A 23,738-nucleotide genomic window follows, 5' to 3' on the forward strand; every position below is an offset into this window, starting at 1 on the left:
TCGTTAAAGTGTAGGAGGGGTTTTAATTTCTTTAGCACTTGAAGTTTAAAGAAGACGTCTTTTATGGTAGTGTTAATGAATTTTTTTAGGTTCCATTGATAGTCTAGAGTGACGCCTAGGTCCTTTACTTGTTGGGCAGTCGATGTGTTCAATGTGGCTGGGGTGGGGGTGGAGGGATGGTTTTGTTCAGGGGAGATGATGAGTAGTTCTGTTTTTGCTGGGTTGAGAGCAAGATTGAGATTAGTAAGGAGCAGATTAGTTGAGTTGAGGCAGTGGTCCCAGGTCTTAAGTGCCTTGGTAATGAATTTGGTTATGGGGATAAGGATTTGGACATCGTCCGCATATATATAGTGGGTAAGGCCTAGATTAGAAGTTGGCAGAGGGGGAGGAGGTAAATATTGAAGAGTGTAGGGGAGAGAGATGAGCCTTGAGGGACTCCTCGGGTAAGGTTTATGGGGATGGATTCTTCCTTGCCGATTCTAACTTTATAGAGTTTCTTTTCAAGGAAGGACTGGAACCAGCGGTGGGTAGTTCCTGAAATGCCTATTTCTGAGAGGCGATTTAGGAGTATGTTATGACTGATAGTGTTGAAAGCTGATGAAATGTCCAATAATGCGAGGATGAATGATTGCCCTTTGTCTAGTCCCTTGATGATAGTGTCGGAGAGGGATATTAAGAGAGTTTCTGTGTTAAAGAATTTCCGGAAACCAAATTGGGAGGGGTAGAGGGGTTGGTCAGTTGGGTGTTGACTACCCTTTCCAAGAGCTTCACTATAAATGGAAGGTTTAATATCGGACGAAAGTTGGCGAGGTCACCAGGGTCCAGGTTGGGTTTCTTCAATAGAGAGTAGCTTGTTTCAGGGCTTTTGGGACATGTCCAAGGGAGAGGGAGCTGTTAATAATTTCAGCTAGGGGTTTAGCAATTAGATTTGGTGTGGTCAGAAGTAATTTAGTGAGGATGGGGTCGGACGGGTGTGATGAAGGCTTAATTTTCTTTAGGATGGTTTCAATTTCAAGTAAGGATGTAGACTCGAACGAGATAAAGGAGGCACCCGATAGATTGGGGTTGGTGTTGGGGGGAGGGGAAGAAGAATTGAACCGTACCAGGAGCTTGGAGATTTTGTCCTGGAAAAAGGCTGCAAGTTCCTCACATTTGCCTTTGACTTCCTTTTCAGAGATAGATGGCAGGGGGGGTCTTAATGAGGTCAGAAACGAATGAGAAGAGGGCCTTGGCGTCAAATTGGAATTGATGGATTTTGAGGGCATAAAAGTCTCTTTTTGTTTTGAGAATAGTGGTTCTGTAGGTGTGGGGGGACGTTTTGTATGATGCTAGTAGGGCGGCAGAGGGGTCCTTGCGCCATTTCTTTTCTTTGGACCTAAGTTCCTGTTTTAGCTTTTTTAGTAAAGGAGTGTACCAAGGTTTTTTAGACTTCATGGCGGGGTTTAATTCTTTGGTCATTAGTGGGCAGATTTTATTGGCAATATTGTTGGTTATAGTGTTCCATGAGGACAGGGCTGATTCGGCATTGGAGAGGTCTAGGTTATTGATATCATTGGTGAGGTGATAGATTAAGTCATCTTGGGTGCAGTGTTTTCTGAAATGAATAGTAGCTTTGTGGGAGGGGGGGGGGGGGGGGGGAGATGTTAAGTTTTTTAATGGATAGGTGGGTTTTTATGAGATAGTGATCCGACCAGGGTACGGGGATACAGGAGGGGGCATCTGTAGCAACGACGAGGGAGTTAATAAAAATTAAATCAAGGGTGTGACCTGCTTTATGTGTGGGGCTGTAAATAATTTGAATCCCATGGCATACATGGATGAGAGAAAGGCTTTGCAATTCGGGGATAGAGGGATCTTGTCAACGTGGAGGTTAAAGTCTCCGAGAATGATAGTTGGGATGTCAAAATTTAGGTTATCTGCTATGAAGTCAATGAGGGGGGAGGGGTTGTTGTAATTCGGGGGGGGGGGGGGGGGTGTAAATGAGGCAAATTTGTAATTCTGTAGATTTAAAGAGGCCTATTTCAGCTGTGGGGATGAAGTTGATGGGTTGAGAGATTAACCTTAGCTCTTTTTTGGCTACCAACAACAAGCCTCTGCCTTTTTTTTTTTGTGCCTGGGTAGGGATATGATATCGTAGAGATGTATGGGCAGTTGGTTTGTGAGAACTAGGTCGGTAGGTTTGAACCATGTTTCAGTAATTGCACAGATCTCTGGTTGGGTATCTAAAAGGAGGTCATTAAGGATGGGAGTCTTTTTGACTAGGGATTGGGAGTTGAAAAGGATGAGGGAGAGCACAGTGAGGCCAAGGAATTGGGTGAGAGGAGAAATCATGATAGGTAGCAAAGTTCTAGTGACAGTGGAAGCGGAGGTGGAAGGGGATTTTTTAATGCGGTGGTAGTGGTATTTGATGGTGGAAGGAAAGAGTGGGATGGTGGAAGGAAAGAGTGGGATGGACGGGGCGTCCTATATAGGGGTAGTTTGTAAAGAGGTAGGGATCAGGAGGGAGGGGCTAGAGTGATCTTGATTAAAGAAAGGGGGCTGGAGGCTGCTTACTGCCAGTTGGGAGGGTAGAAGGATGCGAGGGGTTAACTGAAAAGGAAGCTCTATATGAATGGTTCAGTGAACTAGTAGCAGGGGTCGGATGCCAGGGAAGGGATATGGAGTAGGGGGGGGGAGGGGGTTATAGGCTTGTAGCCAAAGCTGCTTGGGCGAAAATGGGCTAGGTAGGGGGGCAGGTTCAGGTACAGTCTGGTTATAGGTCTATGCTGAAGCACAAAGGGGGCCGCACCAAGGGGCAGGCCCCTTGGTTGCACTCCTTTGGCGCTCGGCGCCAGAAGAAGGGAGCAGCCCTTTAAAGCCTAGGCCGTCACTCCGAGTTTCGTCACTGCCGTGCCAGGTCTCCGATTGGCCGGGAGGCGCAGTCTCAGTGGATGGTGGGCCTCGCGGTCGCTCTGAGGGTCGCCAGAGCGGTGGGGAGGCGGTGCGGTCGAGAGAGGGCCCTTACCCCGGTGGGTTCGCGCCGGTCTGGAGCTGTCCGGAGGAGAAGCTCGTAACATAAACATTATAGGTTTGTACATTTACAGAGGTAACTTTAGTATAACTATAAACAGTGATTATGTTAAGTGTTGATGACACCTTTACATTTTCATGGGTATAAGTATAATGTAGTTGTTATGCCATCTGAGTGGGATAAGTATGGAGTTTCTCAATAGTTGGATAGCATGTTATTGTATCCTCAAAACCACTCACTGATGAAGATGTGAAAACCATCACTTCGTCCTTGCATTATCAGAACTCTCTGCCTTATGTACTAGTTCAATGTTAATATGTAGTAGAAAATTGGATTTGATAAGAGTCTTTGCATACCATCTCTGTAACCAGTCCATATTGGTCTGTTAATTGTGTTAGAATTATGAACGTCACTTTGTAAACCTTTGTGATCTATAAATGTTAAGGCCCTCTGTGCATCCCCAATCCCCACCCCCTGAAAAAAATGCCCAACTAATCCAGAGGAGTGTGTGACCTGCCCTCTCCCCCGGATGCTGGCAGGACACTGCCCTTCCAGCCACCCCCACCCACCTGCTCAGGAAAACCCCACCCACGACGCAGAAATCAATCCCCAGCCTGGACTCTGCCCTTCACCCCTGCGTACATAAGCTCCAGACTTCACCGCGGACGCAAGAACAGCCGGAAGCAGGTAAGACCGAGCTACTCGTCTGTCCCTGTGACTTTCCTCTCTGTCCCTTGCTGCCAGTCCTCAGTAGGAAGCGCCTTCTGCCTTGTCAGTCTGTCCAGCCGTCTGTCTGTGCCGCAGAGATCGGGGGGCTTTCCCCCAATCGCACCCATCCTGGCATGGATTTGCCTGAAATGTGGTAGAGGAGTCATTTGCCGAGGTCCCACGTGGCCGTTCAGTGAGAGCGGTGGGGCCTCGCCCCTCCCCCCTGCACAGCTGCTTCGGAGAGGGGGCGGGGCCCGAGCACGTGCTCCTGCCTCGCTCCGCCCCTGCCCTCTGTCTCCGATCCGCCTCAGGATCGGTCGGCGGTGCTGGGGGGGTGGCAGCGCGGCGCTAAGGAAAGTTTCTCTTCCCCTTTCCACAGGGAGGGAGGTTTATGCCCACGCTCTGCCTGACAGTCCTCCATTAATAATTGTCCTATTTGGTGCCCTATCCAGACTAAATGTTCAGGGCCTGTCAAAGGGGCCACGAGAATCGGGACAGAAGTATGTCCGGCTGATCCACGTATTCCACCCAAACGCCACCTGCTAACGTCCGATCCACGCCCAGATCGCAGGACCCGTCAGGATCGTGAGAGGGGACTGCTTTGGGAGCATCCACGCGGTCCAGGAAATAATCCTGCCACTCGGTAGCTTTGGGGCTTTTCATCGGATCAAGCGAGGTGGAGGGGCTGAATCAGCCCCGGGCCTTCCTGAAAGCCAAGCTCGGGCAAAAACACCCGAATCTGATTCCACGCTGGACGCTGGCTACAGGGAAACTGGCTTTATCGGCTCACCGAGCCTGCCTGCCCCATCCTGGGTAACTTTTCAACCTTCTGGTGACCCCGAGCTCAAACTTTCCACGTGTCCCATCCAAGGCCCCATACACTTCCAATGCTTTTTTCTTTTTAAGTCCTGAAGGGAAAGAGGCCAGTTTCATTCAATGGGGAGGGTGGTGGTGGTGGGCCTGGGGGGAGGGGAGGGGGAAGCTGCAAGGAACGAAGCCTCTCTTCGGACCATCTCCTGAATCTTAGATCTGGCCCTGACTGCGAACCTTGGGGTATTCCAAGCACCTGAAGAAATGCATATTGTACCCAGCCCACCAGGACAGGGCCCTGCTTGAATGGTGCGTCCCTTCACTGATACCTTTGTACTATATGATTTATTTATTTATTTTTAGTTTTTATATACCGATCTTCCTACATTAAATGCAAATCAAACCGGTTTACAATGAACAAAAATAACTAGCCTGTAGGCATTACATGGAACAATTAACATCTATGAAACCTTAAGTAACAAAGTCAGAGAAAAGGATAACCAAGTAAACAATTTGGAATTACATAGAAATCAGGGTAAACCAATAACAAATTGAATTACATAGTAATAAAGGATACAAGTAATAATAATGTCAACAACTGATCGATCCAACTAGATAAAGTGTGCTTGTATTTGGATCAGTTAGAAAAGAGTAAAAAAAGATGATGTGCAGCAAAAGGATTGGAGAATAGTGAAAAAATAAAATAATAATAAAAATAAATAAAAATAAAAAGAAGCGTTAAAGAGTGTCTGAGGGTCTCTTCCAAGGGAATCTGAATAAGAAAGAGCAGAAATGAGAGGGAAATTGAAAAAACAGACCAAACTATATTATTGAAAGAAATGAGCAGGGAAGTGTTGCAGAAAGATGGAAAGAAAGCTTTAAGCTAAAAAGAGGGTTCAGGAAATGCAAGCTTGAATAACCAAGTTTTTAGTTTTTTCTTAAAGGAGACTGGGCATGGGTCCTGTCGGAGGTCTGGAGGGAGATTGTTCCAATGAGTGGGACCTGCGGTAGAAAAGGCCCTTTTTCTTAGAGAAGTTTTAGCTTGAGGGATAAAGAGAGTGCCTAGGTAAGCTCTTCTCATCGGTCTAGTGGAATAATTAGGGCGAACCTGGAAAGTGATATCAATTGGGGCAAGGCTATGAAGGTTTTTGTGTATGATGGTTAACACTTTGTAAAGAATTCTGTATTTGATAGGGAGCCAGTGGAGTTTGTAAAGGATGGGTGTGATGTGATCCCTCCTTTTTGTATTCGTCAAAATCCTGGCGGATGAGTTCTGTAACATCTGTAGTGGCTTTATGGTTACAGCTGGAAGCCCAAGCAATAAAGAGTTACAGTAGTCAATTTTGGTGAGTATAATTGATTGAAGAACCAAACGGAAATCATATGATATACAAGCCGTTAAGCCCGTTAAAACGGGCAACATTAATTTTTTTTTCAGTCCATTTTCGAACACAGCACCCTTCTACACTTTTTCTCCCTCACTCCCCCTTCCCCTCGTTCACTCACCCCCTTCCCTCCACTCAGTCTCACCCTCTGTCTCCCACTGCCTCCCTCCCCTTCCCTCAGTCACTCCCCACCCTCTCTCAATCCCATCCCCTCTCCCTTAGCCCTCCTCCACTCCCTTTTTCTCTGCTCCACAACTTCTTACCCTTCCACTTACTCACATCCCTCTCTCACCTCCCCCTCATTCTCCCCCCTTTTCCCCCTCATTCTCCCTCTCTCCTTCCTCGCTACTGGCCGCCGTTCCTCGTTGCCGCCGCCGCCGCCATGTTGATATCCAGCTGACGCTCGCCGCTGACGCTCCTCGCTGCCGCCGTTGCCACTCCTCGTCACTGATGCTCGACGCCGCCATCTTGATATCCAGCTGACGCTCGCTGAGACCAACGCGCTTGCCCGCACATGCGCAGTAGAGCTGCTCTCTACTGCGCATTTGCGGCACGTCGGTCAAGCTTCGTTTATTAGGATAGATATATATATCTGTCCATATAAATATTTCTCTTTCTCCCCTTCTGGCAGCCTTCACAGCTCTGAGGCACCGGAGCCAGTGAGAGACCATGCTCCTTTGGATGCTGATGATCGCTGGGATCCTGTTCACCCACTCTGCCACCTCCGGTAAACCTTTCTTTGGGTTGATCGTAGCCTAAAAGAGAGAAATTTGGGAAAAGTTCCAAAACTATCCAATACAATTTGAATTCACGCATCCCCCTCCTTCAAAAGAGAACTCGTGTTTGTGTGCATAACAGCATAATAATCAAAATACAATAAGATAACATATCAAAATAGTTGAGTTTATAAAAGCAGTTTACTGAATCAATAAACACAAATCAAAATGAGGTACAATAAAATCCACATACATAATAATAATTTTAGATAATTAAAAACAATAGACTGCATACAATTATGTATATAACATAATAAAAAAAAATAAAAAACAACAAATACAATTTTAAAAACCCACAACCATGACACATCCTCCAGCCCCAATTCCCTCCAATTACGAGCAGAGGCAGCAGAAAACACCCCCTATCAAGACCCACGCCAAACAAAGCTATAGAAATGACACTCCTTAATATTCCCAATTGTGCCAGAAGGGTCATAGGAAGGACCCCTTCAGTGGCGCCCCACCAGCAGTGCCCATCACCAACACTGGCCTCCACGTCAGTTCCCTCCACACCCAGTGACATGAGCAGGAGAGGGCCGGGCTGCAGGTAAACACCAGAGCCAGGACTGCAGCACCTGAACACACCTCTCCCCCAATCCCCAGAGTCAGGCTGCCAGATGTTGCTGCTGTTTGGTGGCTGAGCCTCCTACCCCGTGTCTCCTAAACCTTGCTGTTGCAGAGGGACAACAGCAGACAAAGCTCAGGATGTGTTCTGCTTCTTACTATAAGAGATACCATCAGCAAGACTGGGAGAATTCAGATGCGTTTTGGGGTTTTCTCACCCTCCCTATGTCTCGTTCTGACATTTTATATAATATATAATTATTATTATTTAGAAGCAATATTAGCGTTAAAACATTTTGGAAGCTTTTCACAATTTGGCAATCGCACTATTCTCTAATCTTAACCTACATAATTGGAGGGAAGACGAGGCTTCTGTGCTGATGATACTTCCATGTGGGCATTATATGGACGTATATAAATAATGAATACAGCACAGACATTTGAAGAGAAGATAGTCATCAGATCCCCATGCAGGCCTCACACTAATACATGTAAAACGTGAATACCGCACAGACAGCTGACGAGCAGATTTTCAGTAAAATAAAATAAAAAGGGGTTACAGTACCAACAGCGCCCACTAGGTGTCAGCATCAACATTTGTTTTATTCATGCCATTAATCCTCACTTGTGAATTTCTCTGACACTTATTGGATAACCTCAATGGATTTGTTGTTAATCTTGATTAAAAAAAAAAAATGTGAGGGCGTGCTGTGTAGGCTCCGCTTTTAATATCCACACCTTTATGATCACTGAAAAAAAAATTCACAGCATATGTGTTGTGGTCACCATCTCAATGCACATAGTTCAGAAATATCTGTGCAGCCAGCTCTGGGGTGGATGACCACCCCGCACAATTCTGGTGCCCATACAGCGGGAGTATTTTTAAGAGGGTGGGTTTGGGAGGAAAAGAAAGTGCACTGTTATTATTATTCACGTCCTGCTCAGTAACGAGGGAGATAAAGCTCTTTGCTCTCTGTTATTAATAAGAGTGCACGGCCGCCCTTTTGATTTCTCTCTCCGCTTTGTTCCCAGATGGCGATCCTGACGCACTGTGGGATGGAGACGTGGACCCCGAGCTCGCGGCCGTAGCAGCAGAAGTTAAACGGGAGGCAGGAGAAATGTTCCAGAAGGGCGTCCAAATGTTTACTGAGTTTTTCAAGTCCCCGAAACATGGCACAAGTACGTAAAAGGAAGTAGGTGGCGGGGGGGAGGAGGAAAATGCACTAACAGTGGAATAGCCACTGCCATTAGCAATGGTTACATGGAATAGACTTAGTTTTTGGGTACTTGCCAGGTTCTTATGGCCTGGATTGGCCTCTGTTGGAAACAGGATGCTGGGCTTGATGGACCCTTGGTCTGACCCAGTATGGCATTTTCTTATGTTCTTATGTAAAAATGTTGAAGCGAGACATGCCGGAGTCCCGCCAACAGAACTGTCGCAGCCCACCCAGTCTGCCCTGCCCATGCCCTCCCCACCTCCGGCCTACCCCAGCACTGCAGGCCCTCCTCCCTCTCCACGAGGCTTGGGTTTGTTGTGGGCCACCTCCCCAGTCACTTATTGCAAGCAGGCAGCACTGAAGTGCGGGTACTGGGAGTGTCAGCACGTTTTGCCTCAAGAGATTTGTAGGGCGGCTACGTGGAAGTCTCTGCAACACCTTTGCTAGACATTACCGACTGGATGTTCAGGGCCCAGGTTCTGGGGGGGTTTGGTGAAGGTGTGAGTCGAGCAGGACTCTCAGGGTCCCACCCTGCTTAGGTGAGCTCTGGTACATCCCAGGAGTCTGGACTGATCCAGGTACGTACAGGGAAAGGAAAATTGGCTCTTACCTGCTAGTTTTCCTTCCTGTAGTACCATGGATCAGTCCAGAGTCCCGCCCTTTTTCAGCGGGGTGGTAACGGAGAGTCCGCTCGTTCAGTGCTTCTTTATCTTCTCTGCAGACAAGTCTTTCAAAGTTTTCCAAGTTCGCAAGGCTTCTGTTCCTACTTGGGGTTAGGAGGAGGGAGAGAGACATGAAGGCACCGGATGGTGGAGGAAGAAAGAGGAGGGAACAGAAAGGCTGGAAGAGAAACATAAAGGATGGGATGGAAGAGGAAGAGAGACAGAGAGGGACATAGGAGCAAGGAAGAGGGAGAGACAAAGAGGAGAGTGCAGGAGAGATAGAGAAGAGAGTGCCCAGGGGCCGACGCTCCCACTCGCCACTGCCCGTCCTTCTCGTAGCAATGCTTCGAGGCACAGCCATTAAGGGAACAAGGTCCCAATTCTTTGGCCAGCTGCTGGAAGGGGGAAAAGGTGGCAGAGCTTGAAAGTTGTGGGTGGTGAAACTGCAGTGGAGGAATGGCAGAGGAGGGATCAGCAGAGGGCTGCACGGGAGAGGGGAGCAGTGTGTCACATACATATCCACAGAGTTTTCCTGTCTCTCTCTCACACACACACACACTCACATATATTCTCCCTCTTTTTCTCTCTAGCTTCCCCTCTCCATGGATGACCCCAGCACTCTCTTCTCTATCTCTCCTGCACTCTCCTCTTTGTCGCTCCCTCTTCCTGCTCCTATGTCCCTCTCTGTCTCTCTCCCTCTTCCATCCCATTCTTTATGTTTCTCTTCCAGCCTTTCTGTTCCCTCCTCTCTCTTCCTCCACCATCCAGTGCCTTCATGTCTCTCTCCCTCCTCCTGGCTCTGTGCTCCCTCCATTTCCTCCATCCCCTATGCCCTCCTCTATGTATGTCTCTCTTCTTCATAGTAATATATACTTCCCTGTACATACCCAGATCAGTCCAGACTCCTGGTTTTGCCTCCCCACCAGCAGATGGAGACAGAGACGTTTTGACTGACTCTGCCTTCTACCCTGAGGTGCCACCTACAGTCCGTCAGTATTACACTGTCTCAAAGCAGAACACCTTAAACCAATTAACCATAACAACATGAACTTCATCCCAGCCACGAGCCGGAGAGAAAAATCCCGTTCCCTGTACGTACCCGGATCAGTCCAGACACCTGGGTTGTGACTCCGCACCAGCAGATGGAGACAGAGCAAGACCTGTCGGGCTCCCTACATATAGGGTTTTCCTTGAGGACGGTTCCTTCCTTCCTACCGAAGGTGGTGTCGGTGTTTCATTTGAACCAGTCGATTGAGCTTCCCGCTTTTCCGGGCCGGGAGCGTCTAGAGAATGGGACAAACGACTTACGAAAACTCGATGTCTGCAGAGTTCTTCTCCGCTACCTGGAGGTTACGAACCCTTTTCGGGTCTCAGACCACCTGTTCGTCTTGTGCTCTGGTCCTAAGAGGGGTGCTGCAGCTTCTCGTACTACGATTGTGCGTTGGCTCAAGGAGGCCATCTTCTGCGGGGCAAGTCGGTCCCTGGGGGCCTCCGGGCTCACTCGACACGATCCCACGCCACTTCGTGGGCGAAAGACTCTCAGGTGTCCCCGCAGGAAATCTGCAGGGCGGCGACTTGGAAATCATTACATACCTTTACTAGACATTACCGGCTTGATGTCCAGGCCGCTGATTCCGGGGGTTTTGGAGAGAGAGTACTCCGAGCAGGACTCTCTGGTTCCCACCCTCCGTGATTAGCTCTGGTACATCTCAGGTGTCTGGACTGATCCGGGTACGTACAGGGAAAGGAAATTAGTTTCTTACCTGATAATTTTCGTTCCTGTAGTACCACGGATCAGTCCAGGATCTCGCCCGTGTAGTCTGGTTTGTTTTTTGTTTGCTCTGAAGTAACGGAGAGTCCGCTCGGTTGGATTCAGGTTCTAGTTTTGTTGAAGTTGATCGTAATTCTGTTCGCCTCTGGTTCTGGCAGTTCTGTTCCAGCTGGGGGTGGTTTGAATTGGCCTGTTTGAAGGACGGTCTAGTTAGATAGTCTGATAGTTCGAATTTTGCTTTGACATTACGTAAGACTGAGGGGCTGTGGGTGGCGCCTTACTATATGTAGGGAGCCCGACAGGTCTTGCTCTGTCTCCATCTGCTGGTGCGGAGTCACAACCCAGGTGTCTGGACTGATCCGTGGTACTACAGGAACGAAAATTATCAGGTAAGAAACTAATTTTCCTTTCACTAACCCCAAGTAGGAACAGAAGCCTTGCGAACTTGGAAAACTTTAAAAGACTTGTCTGCAGAGAAGATAAAGAAGCACTGAACGAGCGGACTCTCCGTTACCTCCCCGCTGAAAAAGGGCGGGACTCTGGACTGATCCGTGGTACTACAGGAAGGAAAATTAGCAGGTAAGAGCCAATTTTCCTTTCCCTGTACGTACCCGGATCAGTCCAGACTCCTGGGATGTACCAGAGCTCACCTAAGCAGGGTGGGACCCTGAGAGTCCTGCTCGACTCACACCTTCACCAAACCCCCCCAGAACCTGGGCCCTGAACATCCAGTCGGTAATGTCTAGCAAAGGTGTGCAAAGACTTCCAAGTAGCCGCCCTAAATATCTCTTGAGGCAAAACTTGCTGACACTCTGCCCACGAGGCTGCCTGCAAACAGGTAGAATGTTCTCTAAGACCAACCGGAAGCAGCCTCTCCTCATAAGTGATTTGATGGAGAACCCCCTACCATTTTGGTAACTCTTCTCAGGACTGCCTCTATTCTGTCTCTGACCCTTTTTGAGATACGTTCTCCAGAACTGAACACAGTACTCCAGGTGAGGCCTCACCAAGGACCTGTACAAGAGGATTATTACCTCCTTTTTCTTACTGGTTATTCCTCTCTCTATGCAGTCCAGCATTCTTCTGGCTTTAGCTATTGCCTTGTCATATTGCTTCACAGTCTTTAGATCCCCAGATACTATCATATCAAGGTCCCTCTCCCAGTACACGCGCTTCAGTCTTTCACCTCCCACAAACCCCCTTCATTCTCTGGGGACTGGCGATAGTCTTCAGTGCCTGGGTTTGTGCCATGCAGCTGCAGAGGCTGGTCCCAGTGACGGTGAGGACTCTGATCAGTCCCAATTGGACCCCTTCGATGCAGGGGCTGGCCCGGATGCGCCGATAACCCCTGATGCAGATGGAGCAAAAGATGACCCTGATCCTGGTCTTGGAGGGAGACGATCCACAGGTAGTCCATCTGTTTAAAAGGGATGAACTTCATCCCACAGGTGCTGGAGGAATTAGGAGTGAAGATCACTCAGGAACAGTCGGATAATGAGGGTGTTATCCCAGTCCTTGATGGGCTGAGGGGATCCACTAGCACTTTTCCGTTGCCCAAGAAGATCCGAAAGCTGGTGAACCGAGAGTGGAACTTCCCAGATGCTGGCCTGTAGGTGGGCAGAGCAATGGCCAAGCTTTACTCCTTAATGGAGGACTCCCTGGAATTGCTGAGGATCCTGAAGGTGAACACAGCTATCTCAGCAGTAACCAAGAAGACGACTATCCCAGTGGCCAAGGCAGCGACCCTGAAGGATGTCCAGGATTGTAAGCTGGAGGTGCAACTCAAACGAATGTTTGAGGTCTCAGCATTGAGTCTTCGGGCAGCTGTCTGTGCCAGTTTAATGCAAAGGTCTGTCTCTGTTGGGTTCAGAAGGGCTTGACGTCCGCGGCAGATGGCGGCACGTTGCAGGCCGCGTATCTGGAGGCAGGCATAGCCTACGTGGCAGATGCTTTGTATGATTTGGTGCGTACGTTGGCTCGCTGCATGGTCTCCTCGGTAGCGGCTCGTAGGCTGCTGTAGTTATGTAACTGGTCAGCCGATTTAATGGCCAAGGTTCAGCACTATCATTATTTAGAGAGGACCTGGTGTTACGCATGCCGGCCGCGGCAGACCCGCAGCTCAGCCCCCTTACCTCTCTCAAGTGAATCCAGTGCCTAGTCCCTCGTCCCTGGCGGTGGTAGGCCGCGGCTCCTTCCTCGGGCTGCCCCAGGTGCCTCCGGCTCAGCTACGGATCCTGGTGCTCCACGTCATGTCTCTCCGTGTGGCACACGGAGAGATGCCAACTCTCAGCTCCGCGCCCCTCCCTAGGCACGTGCGCTTGCGCATCTCTAAGACTTAAGTAGGGCCCACGGCGGGAACCGAGCAGCGGCCCCGGATGATGACGTCAGCAGAGCTCCGGTATTTAAGCCCGGACTCCGCTTTCTAAGATTGCCTTTGCATCAGGTCTCCTCGCTGGTTGAGTACTCGTTGCCTCCTTGTGATTCTCCGTGTTCCTGGTCCCTGATCCTCGTTGACTCCTGTTCCTGATTTCTTCGTTCCTGCGTTCCTGATCTTCAACCCTTCCTCAGATTGCCTTCACGGACTTTTGACTCTGCTTTGCCTGACCACGCCATTGACTCTCTGCAAGCCCTGACCTCTGCTTTGCCTGACCACGCCGTTGACTCTCTGCAAGCCCTGACCTCTGCTTTGCCTGACTACGCCGTTGACTCTCTCCAGACCCAGACCTCTGCATTGCCTGACTACTCCGTTGCCTCTCTCCAAACCCAGACCTCTGCATTGCCTGACTACTCCTTTGCCTCTCTCCAGACCCAGAACTCTGCATTGCCTGACTTCGCTCTTGACTCTCTCCTCGTCTAGACCTCAGCCTTGCTTGCCACCGCTTCCAGATTGCCACCAGCCCTGACTTCAGTTTGCCCTACGACGCTTCTTCAGTCTACGTCCTGGACCAGGCCTATTCAGGCTTCGACCTGTTCTTGCTCGGGTGCCCCCTGTCTGACTTTGGGTCTATTGGCGCCTGGGTCTCCGGGTCTTCGCCTTGTTCAGTATAAACTGTCACTCTCTCCTGTTGCTGCCTCTGGGCTGACCTCGATTCTTCCATCAACGACGACTGATGGAGGCCCACCTAAGGACCCACAAAACAGTACGGTAGGCGGTCAAGAAAAGCCATGGATGTGAAAAAACAAAACTAAACCGGTGCTTTGGAAAGGAGATTAAGGCTGAATCAGGGGTTCTAGGAATAAAAATGTTTTAATATTAAAAATAGACAATAAAAATAAGTATAAAACAAAACCCAATATGAAATAAGAGATAATTTAAACATCAGTAAGATAAATGAAATAAAATATAGTTAAAAATAATGAGCAGAGAGGCTGACAGGTTACATAGTAAAATCAAGAACAAAGAAAAGAATTTATATATATATATATATGAAAGATTACATTAAGTCAAGCTAATTAAAGAGTACATCTCCGGGCACCATATGTAATTATGGAATGTATACACTAAAAATAAAAATACAAAGTTAAAAAGTACAATAAGGAATTAAAATGAAAAGCTAAAAATGAAATTAAAAAATCTTAATAAAAAATATAATAAAAGATTTGTGTTACCTTGTTTAATCACTTGTTGTGTAGGTTAGTGGTTAGTCCTAAAAAATGGGCGACATTAATTTTAAGTTCCATAATTTAATAAAAGAATATACAATCAATCAAAGTTCCAGCCGGCCCCAGCACCCAATGGCTCAACTCGCGGGGAACGAGGGTTGATATTAGAACATAAGAACATAAATTGCCATGCTGGGTCAGACCAAGGGTCCATCAAGCCCAGCATCCTGTTTCCAGCAGAGGCCAAACCAGGCCACAAGAACCTGGCAATTACCCAAACACTAAGAAGATCCCATGCTACTGATGCAATTAATAGCAGTGGCTATTCCCTAAGTAAACTTGATTAATAGCCATTGATGGACTTCTCCTCCAAGAACTTATTCAAACCTTTTTTGAACCCAGCTACACTAACTGCACTAACCACATCCTCTGGCAACAAATTCCAGAGTTTAATTGTGCGTTGAGTGAAAAAGAATTTTCTCCGATTAGTCTTAAATGTGCTACCTGCTAATTTCATGGCATGCCCCCTGGTCCTTTTTGGATTGTTTCATGACTTTACACATTCTGATTGTTTTTTGAGCTGAGATTCAATGCCAAGAAGTGCAGAGTCATGCATATGGAGTGTGGAAATCCGAAAGAACTGTTTTTGATGGGGGGTGAAGGGCTGATGTGCACAGAGCAGGAGAGAGACCTTGGGGTGATAGTATCTAACGATCTATGATAAAGGGGATGGAACAGCTCCCCTATGAGGAAAGGCTGAAGAAGTTGGAGCTGTTCAGCTTGGAGAAGAGATGGCTGAGGGGGGATATGATAGAGGTATTTAAGATCATGAGAGGTCTTGAACGAGTAGATGTGAATTTACGGGCAAGCCAAAGTGCCTTTATTATTTATTCCTTATTATTAATCTTTTTGTTTATTTTCAAAAATATTTTTTTTAAAAATCCCATATTCCTTTGAGTGGAAACCAATGAATTTTTTAAACCATTAGCGGTGGGACAGCAGAGAAGAAAACATGAGTGCAGTTTATTGAATCTTGAAAGATGTTATTGCCTTGAGACAGCTTTAATAGCGAAACGCTAGCTAACGTCGGCTCAGCTTGAAGGGTTGCATAGACTGACCATAGGTATTAAATGTTCCACACCATGGATTCACATATTGAAGTTTCATGATTTTACGACTTGGAAATTACTGTGAATCAAGTCTCAGAAGATAAGTGAAATCTTTTTTCCATTAGTCAGTACATAAAACGACTGTGGTTATTTACAATATTAAGCACATTATCTTCAGATGTGAGATAAAAAAGAAAAATATTTTCATTGGTTTCCACTCAAAGGAATATGGGATTTAAAAAAAAAAATGTTTTTGAAAATAAACAAAAAGATTAATAATAAGGAATAAATAATAAAGGCACTTTGGGAGGTTTTTTCAAAGACCCATGATTGGCTCGCCCGTAAATGTGTTAAAGTCTTTGAGTAGATTAACACTTGGGCTCTGAGGTCTTTTTCCTCCATTAAGGTGGCTATTTCTAATTTTATATTTTGGCGGTATAATATTGTGTGGTGTAAAGATTCCTCTTTTTGGATTATTGAATTTCAGCTGCCATATCTTCGACCACTCTTCCAGTTTCCTTAAATCCCATCTCATTCTCTCCACACTTGAGCTATGCCCAACGTCTCAACGCTCGTCAAGCCCGATGGGCTTTGTTTTTTTCTAGATTTAACTTCGAGCTTCGTTATCGTCCAGCTGGGAAAAATCTCCAGGCAGATGCCTTATCACGTTCTTTTGAACCAGAAGACACCCCGGAAGAATCCGGTTATGTTATTGACCCAACTTGTATTTGTCTGTCTGCCACTCACCCAGTTCCCACTGGGAAGACTGTTGTGCCCCGTCGACTCCGTGAAAGAGTCCTCCAGTGGGCGCATGACTCTAAGTTTGCCGGTCATCCAGGGTGAGAGCGAACCCTAGCGCTGCTCCAGCGGTTCTTCTGGTGACCCACTATGGTCTCTGATGCTAAAGCGTACGTCGATTCCTGCAACACTTGCGCTCAGCAAAACCCTGGCCCAGCGACGTCCTCCTCTACATGTTCCCGCCATGGCCTCTGGTGGGAAAGGTTCTCAGAAGGATAGAATTTCACAGGGGACCATTCATTCTCGGGGTGCCAGAGTGGCCCCGGAGACTGTGGTTCGCGGATCTGGTGAACCTCACGTCGGACGGACGGTCACCTCCCTAACCTGCTGCGTCAAGGTCCTGTATTTTTCAATCAGGCGGATCGCTTTTGTCTAGCGGCCTGGCTTTTGAGCGGCGGCAACTGAGAAAGAAGGGTTATAAGGAAGAAGTGATATCCACGCTGTTGAGGGACCATAAAACATCTACCTCTCTGGCTTACGTTCGGGTTTGGAAAGTGTTTGACAATATGTGTGCCGAGTCCGGTGAATCGGCGCGCAAGGCCTCGGTGTCCCAGGTTCTCTACTTCCTACAGAATGGTCTCACCAAAGGTTTGTCTTTCAATTCCTTGCGAGTACAGGTTTCGGCTCTCGGTTCCCTATTAGGGCGTCTAGATGGGTATCCGGTGGCGGCCCATCCAGATGTCATCCGTTTTCTCAAGGGGGCTAAGCATTTGAATCCGCCTGTCTGGGCTACTTGTCTGTCCTGGAGCCTTAACCTGGTACTTCGTGTCCTTTGCGAGGCGCCCTTCGAACCCCTTCAGCGGGCCACACTCAAGGATCTGACTCTTAAAACAGTATTCCTAGTCTCTATTTGCTCGGCCAGGAGGGTATCCGAGCTACAGGCTTTATCTTGTAGGGAGCCCTTTCTCCGTTTTTCTGATTCGGGGGTTTCAGTAAAGACTGTTCCATCCTTTTTGCCAAAGGTAGTGTCCTCCTTTCACGTAATTCAGTCAGTGGATCTTCCTGCCTTTTCTCTGGAAGACGTTGTGAACACACCTGGCGGAGACTTGCGGCGTTTGGATGTTAAAAGAGTTCTGCTGCAATATTTACAGGTTACAAATGAGTTCCGATTCTCCAATCATCTCTTTGTTTTATGGAGCGGGCCAAATAAGGGGAAGAAGGCCTCTAAAGCTACCATTGCTCGTTGGCTGAAGGAGGCGATTGCGTCCACGTATCTCTGTCGGGGCCGGCCAGTTCTGGAGGGTCTAAAAGCCCATTTTTGCGTTCGCAGGCTATCTCGTGGGCGGAGAGCCAGTTGGTCTCTCCACAAGATATTTGCAGAACAGCTACTTGCAAATCTCTGCATACTTTTGCTCGTCATTATCATCTTGACGTACAGGCGCCAGTTTTTGGTTCCTTCGGCAGAAAGGTGCTTCGAGCAGGACTGTCTCGGTCCCACCCTAGTTAGGGAAGCTTTGGTACATCCCATTGTCTGGGCTGATCTGGGAACATGCAGGGAAAGGAAAATTGGTTCTTACCTGCTAATTTTAGTTCCTGTAGTACCACGGATCAGTCCAGATTCCCGCCCTGGCTACATCTCCTTTTCAGACTGCTCGAAGTCTTTTCTTCACAGAGATGGGGAATATCTTCTTCATTGCAGAACTATAACATTGCAGAACTATAAGGCACCGAACGTATCTACCAAACAGATAACTATATAAGAGCTATTTTTTGGACTGTTTCAAATTTACATTACATTAGTCATGTTGCAATGGTTACTTGCTTGATCTTATTTTGGTTCAATTTCGATTAGTTTTCTCTGCTTTGATAATGTTTATACTGAGGGGCGCAGGGTGAGCACTGTCCTGATATAGGATACCCTTTCAGTTTTTCTCTGTCTCCATCTGCTGGACAGGAGGCTCAACCCACTGTCTGGACTGATCCATTGTACTACAGGAACGAAAATTAGCAGGTAAGAACCAATTTTCCTCTATTCAACTTAAAATACCTTCCCAGAGGTTTGCACCAAGGTATATTGGACCTTTTCCAATTATTCATCATGTTGGACCAGTTACGTACCAGCTTCGGCTGCCACCTACATTGGGAATCCATAATACGTTCCACGTATCACTGTTGAAGCCTGTGGTCTTATCCTGGCCTTCGCGAAAAGCTCCTGAACCTCCTCCGTTGGTTGCAGAGACCGACACCACCTACAAGGTTCATGAAATCCTTGATGTTCGCTCTAGGGGCCGCCGGTGGGAATACCTCCTTTCCTGGGAGGGTTACGGCCCTGAAGAAAATTCGTGGGAGCCAGCTCGTAACATCCTGGATAAAACCCTCCTTCAATTTCATCATGCCCATCTGGGCAAACCCAGACCTCCAAGACCTTATGCGTGCCGGCCGCAGCAGACCTGCGGCTCGGCCCCCTTACCGCTCTCACGTGAATACAGTGCCTGGTCCCTGGCGGCGGTAGGCTACCAGCTCCGTCCTCGGGCCGCCCCTGGTGCCTCCGGCTCAGCTACAGATCCTGGTGCTCCACGTCAGGCCTCTCTGCGTGGCCCGCAGAGAGACGCTACCTCACACCGCCGCGCCCGTCCCTAGGCGTGCACGCGCACATCTCTAAGGCTTAAGTAGGGCCCGCAGCGGGAACCGAGCCGCAGCCCCGGATGATGACGTCAACGAAGCTCCGGTATTTAAGCCTGGACTCCGCTTTCTAAGATTGCCTTTGCAACAGGTCTCCTCGCTGGTCGCATACTCGTTGCCTCCTTGTGATTCTCCGTGTTCCTGGTTCCTAATTCTCGTTCACTCCTGTTCCTGATTTCCTCGTTCCTGCATTCCTCATCTTCAACCCTTCCTCGGATTGCCTTCACAGACTTTTGACTCTGCTTTGCCTGACCTCACCGTTGACTCTCTACAAGCCCGAACCTCTGCTTTGCCTGACTACTCCGTTGCCTCTCTCCAGAACCAGACCTCTGCATTGCCTGACTACTCCGCTGCCTCTCTGCAGACCCAGACCTCTGCATTGCCTGACTACTCCGTTGCCTCTCTCCAGACCCAGACCTCTGCATTGCCTGACTATTCCGTTGCTTCTCTCCAGACCCAGACCTTTGCATTGCCTGACTTCGCTCTTGACTCTCTCCTCGTCTAGACCTCAGCCTTGCTTGCCACCGCTTCCAGATTGCCACCAGCCCTGACTCCAGCTTGCCCTACGACGCTTCTTCAGTCTACGTCCTGGACTAGGTCTATTCAGGCTTCGGCCTGTTCTTGCTCGGGCGCCCCCTGTCTGACTTTGGTTCTGTTTGTGCTCGGGTCTTCGATATTCTGCCTCATGCAGTATAGACTGTCACTCTCTCCTGTTGCTGCCTCTGGGCTGACCTCGATCCTTCCATCGACGACGACTGACGGAGGCCCACCTAAGTCCAGCCGGCTCCGGCGCAACGCCTGAATCAGTTGATGAAGGTCCTGGGGGCGTCCAAGTGGAATAAATTGCCAGAAGACAGGAAGCCCAGTAAGAAGGTGTTAACTTCTTGGACTCATTTTCAGGATTCCCATCGATTTCATTCTGGCAAGAGCTCATCTGTTTCCGTCTCGAAACAGGGCGGCAGGTACCAACAGTCCTTTCGTGGTGTATGCAGGTCAGGCAGAGACCGCATCTGGCAGGGCACTGGGAGCGTAAAATCAGCCCAATGAAGCCAGTGGTCCCCTCTCCTCTGTAGAAGCTGTAGGAGGCAGATTGTCCAGCTTCTAGGAGGAGTGGGAAAAGATTACCTTGGACCGTTGGGTGCTGGAGGTGATACGAGAGGGCTACGCTCTAGATTTTTTGTGCCTGCCTCGGGAGGGCTTTGTGGAGTCCCACGTGGTCTCATACATCAAGCGGGAGGCAGTGTTGGGGACGCTGCAAAGGCTGCTCGCCCTAAAAGCCATTGTTCCCATCCCTCTGGAGGAGCAGGTTCAGGGAAGGTATTCTGTTTACTTTGTGGTACCGAAAAAGGAGGACTCCTTTCGGCCAATTCTCAATTTGTAAAGGTGAATTGGTTCCTTTAGGTTCTGCGCTTTCACATGGAGACACTGCGTACCTTGATGACAATGGTTCGCGAAGGAGAATTTCTCGCCTGCCTAGACCTGACGGAAGTGTACCTGCAGATCCCCATCAGCAGGAACATCAAAGTGTTGAGTCAACATTTTCAGTTCAGAGCCCTCCCGTTCGGCTTGGTGATGGGGCCTCGCACATTCACCAAGGTGATGGTAGTGATTGCTGCGGCTCTTTGCCGGGAGGGAATTTTGGTCCACCCGTATCTGGACGATTGGTTGGTTCGAGCGAAGTTCAGGAAGGAATGCGAGAAGTCCATCCATAGAGTGATATCCACCTTACAGTCTCTCGGTTGGGTTATCAGTGTGCAGAAGAGTCAGTTGGAGCCAACTCAGTCACTGGTTTACTTAGGGGCCCATTTCGACACTCAGCATCTTCTTTGTCTGGAGGTGCCCAAAGTGTAGGATTATTTACAGGTCCTAAGGTCCATGGCATCCATGTTGGACTTGGTCCCGTGGGCATTCACGCACATGAAACCACTGCAACACGCGCCGTTGTCCAAGTGGAGACCCTGCTCGGAGTAGTTTCATCTTCCCTTGCCTCTGCTTCGAGAGTCCAGGTCCAGTCTCTCGTGGGGATGGATCTGGAGCCTCCGGACTGGGTAGTGGTCTCCACAGATGCAAGCCTCTCCAGCTGGGGAGCATTGTGCTTGGGCTTGTCGGCGCATGGTCTGTGGCGACCGGAGAAGTTCTGGTCCATCAATCGCCTCAAGACGAGGGCAGTCCGTCGAGCCCTGGAGGTATTTCTGCCCCTGGTCCGGAGTCGCATGGTTCGAGTGTACTCAGCACGACGGCTGTGGCATACATCAATTGGCAGGGCGGCACGAAGATTCCTGCAGTGGCGTTTAAGGCCCAGAGATTATTTGCCTGGGCGGAGCATCATCTCGAAGGCCTAGCCACGTCACACGTAGCGGGAGTAGACAACGTGCAGGCGGACGTCCTAGCAGGCGGCCCTTGGATCCTGGGGAGTGGGAGTTGAGTTCCTGGCACCAATCTCAGGCTCACCGGTCTATAGTTTCCCGGATCATCTCTGGAGCCTTTTTATATATTGAGGTTACATTGGCCACCTTCCAGTCTTCAGGTACAACGGATGATTTTAATGATAGGTAAAACATTTCTTGGAATAAGTCTGAAATTTCATTTTTGAGTTCTTTCAGAACCCTGAAATGAATACCAATTGGTCCAAGTGATTTGTAACTCTTCGGTTTGTCAATCTGGCCTACTACATCTTCCAGATTCACTGTAATTTGGGTCAGTTTATCTGAATCGTCACCTTGGAAAACCATCTCTGGAACGGGTATCTCCCCAACATCCTCCACAGGAAACACTGAAGTAAAGAATTAATTTAATCTTTCCACAATGGCCTTATCTCCTCTAAGTGCCTCTTTAACCATCTAAATGTCCAACCAGCTCCCTCACAGGCTTTCTGCTTCGGATATATTTAAATAAGCTTTTATTATACGTTTTTACCTCTATAGCCAACTTCTTTTCAAATTCTCTTTTACATGTTTCATTTAGTCTTTCTGCAATGGCCTTATCTTCCCTAAGAGCCCCTTTAACCCCTCCGTCATCTAATGGTCCAACTGACTCCCTCACAGGTTTCTTGCTTTGGATATATTTAAAAAAGTTTTTATTATGAGTTTTTGCCTCTATGGCCAACTTCATTTCAAATTCTCTCTTCGCCTGTCTTATCAATGTTTTACACTTAATTTGACAATGCTTATATTTTATCCTACTTTCTTCAGATGGATCCTTCTTCCAATTTTTGAAGGAAAATGTTTTGGCAAAAATAGCCTCTTTTACCTCACCTTTTAATCATGCCAGCAATCATTTGGCCTTCCTTCCACCTTTCTTAATGCTTGGAATACATCTGGGCTCCGCTTCTAAGATTGTATATTTTAACAATGTCTATGCTTGTTATACACTCTTAACCTTTGTAGCCGCACATTTCAGTTTTTTTCTAACTATTTTTATCACTTTATCAAAGTTTCCCTTTTGAAAGTTTTGTGCTAGAGCCGTGGATTTACTTACTATCCCCCTTCCTGTCATTAATTCAAATTTGATCATGTTATTATCACTATTGCCAAGCAGCCCCACCACCGTTACCTCCCTCATCAAATCCTGCGCTTCACTGAGAATTAGAACTAAAATAGCTCTCTCTAGTTGGTTCCTGAACCAGTTGTTCCATAAAGCTATCATTTATTCCATGTAGTAACTTTATCTCTCTAGCAAGTCCTGATGTTACATTTACCCAGTCTATATTGGGGTAATTGAAATCTCACAAAACACGTTGCAAACAAATTTGAAAATTTTATGTGCTTAGGAATTTATCTCACAATGTGGACCATCATACCACCCTTGGTTGGTTTAGGCAGTAAGCCACGCTTTCAACCATAACGGGTCATATTTAATCATCGGTCCGGAATAGTCTATTAAATTCCTTTTAGATTTCTTCAATTTTCTACTTTATTAAATTTACTTTTTTTATCGTTTTTTTGTCCATTTATAATAAAATGTTTTTAACGGAGTAAGAAGCGGAATTGCCTTACTTGTGCGGAGCGCCTCCGCGCTTCCGAGATAGTGCCTTCACTCACTTGTGCAGAGCGCCGCCGCGCTTTCAAGACTTCAATTTCAATGCTGCCGCGCTTAAAAAGCAGCAAATTCCGATCGAGGGTGCTCGTGTGACTTAGAGCTCCTGTAGTCCGACGTACGTTTCGCAGTTGTGCTGCTTCAGGGACTCTGTCCTAATCGGAAGGGTTAGGCTTAAGAAGTACACAAGGTTAGTTCCCGCCAAACTCTTTCAATATTTAAATGCCTTCGTATTTGCTTCCGTCTAATTCATTGTAATGCCTATAAAAAATGACAATAGATATGAGGCCACTTATATTTTTAGCACCAATATTTCTCAACATAGATTATGCACTCCCAAATGAATTAAAGACTAAAACACGTTTGTAGTCTTCTCTTACCGCGTTCAGTCGCCTAATGCTCTTACCGGCATTCTGCTGAATTGCCGCGAGATCTAGGCTGATTTTATAATCACCCAACCACACCTGTGATCTGATTTGACAGAAGAGTGAATTCACATGAAGTGAATCCACTCAATTTCCTTGTTGAGGCCGCCAGGGGTCACTGTATGTAATTCGAAAATCCATCGTTGTTCACATTGTTGCAGTTTTTTAATTTGGTCTCCCTTTCTCCAATGAGGGTGAACAATTTCTAAAATGGTCCATTTAATATCTCAGAATTCATGATTA

At 47.7% G+C, this 23,738-nt stretch overlaps 2 protein-coding genes across 2 annotated transcripts in view; both read left to right on the forward strand.

The window, feature by feature from the left end:
• Positions 1–3,652: 3,652 nt before the first annotated feature.
• Positions 3,653–23,738, forward strand: part of LOC115080438 — a 132,026-nt gene continuing 111,940 nt past the window's right edge. The window contains exon 1 of the mRNA XM_029584599.1: positions 3,653–3,697. The gene's annotated coding sequence lies outside the window, so the exon portion shown is untranslated. The remainder of the gene's footprint in view (positions 3,698–23,738) is intronic.
• The window catches only part of LOC115080439, a 29,390-nt gene continuing 10,374 nt past the window's right edge, over positions 4,723–23,738 (forward strand). The window contains exons 1-3 of the mRNA XM_029584601.1: positions 4,723–5,874; positions 6,545–6,640; positions 8,286–8,432. Of these exons, the coding sequence (XP_029440461.1) occupies positions 6,583–6,640; positions 8,286–8,432 (205 nt within the window). The 5' untranslated portion in view covers positions 4,723–5,874; positions 6,545–6,582. The remainder of the gene's footprint in view (positions 5,875–6,544; positions 6,641–8,285; positions 8,433–23,738) is intronic.

This window comes from Rhinatrema bivittatum, chromosome 19 (assembly GCF_901001135.1).
Source record: "Rhinatrema bivittatum chromosome 19, aRhiBiv1.1, whole genome shotgun sequence".
Taxonomy (NCBI): Eukaryota; Metazoa; Chordata; class Amphibia; order Gymnophiona; family Rhinatrematidae; genus Rhinatrema; species Rhinatrema bivittatum.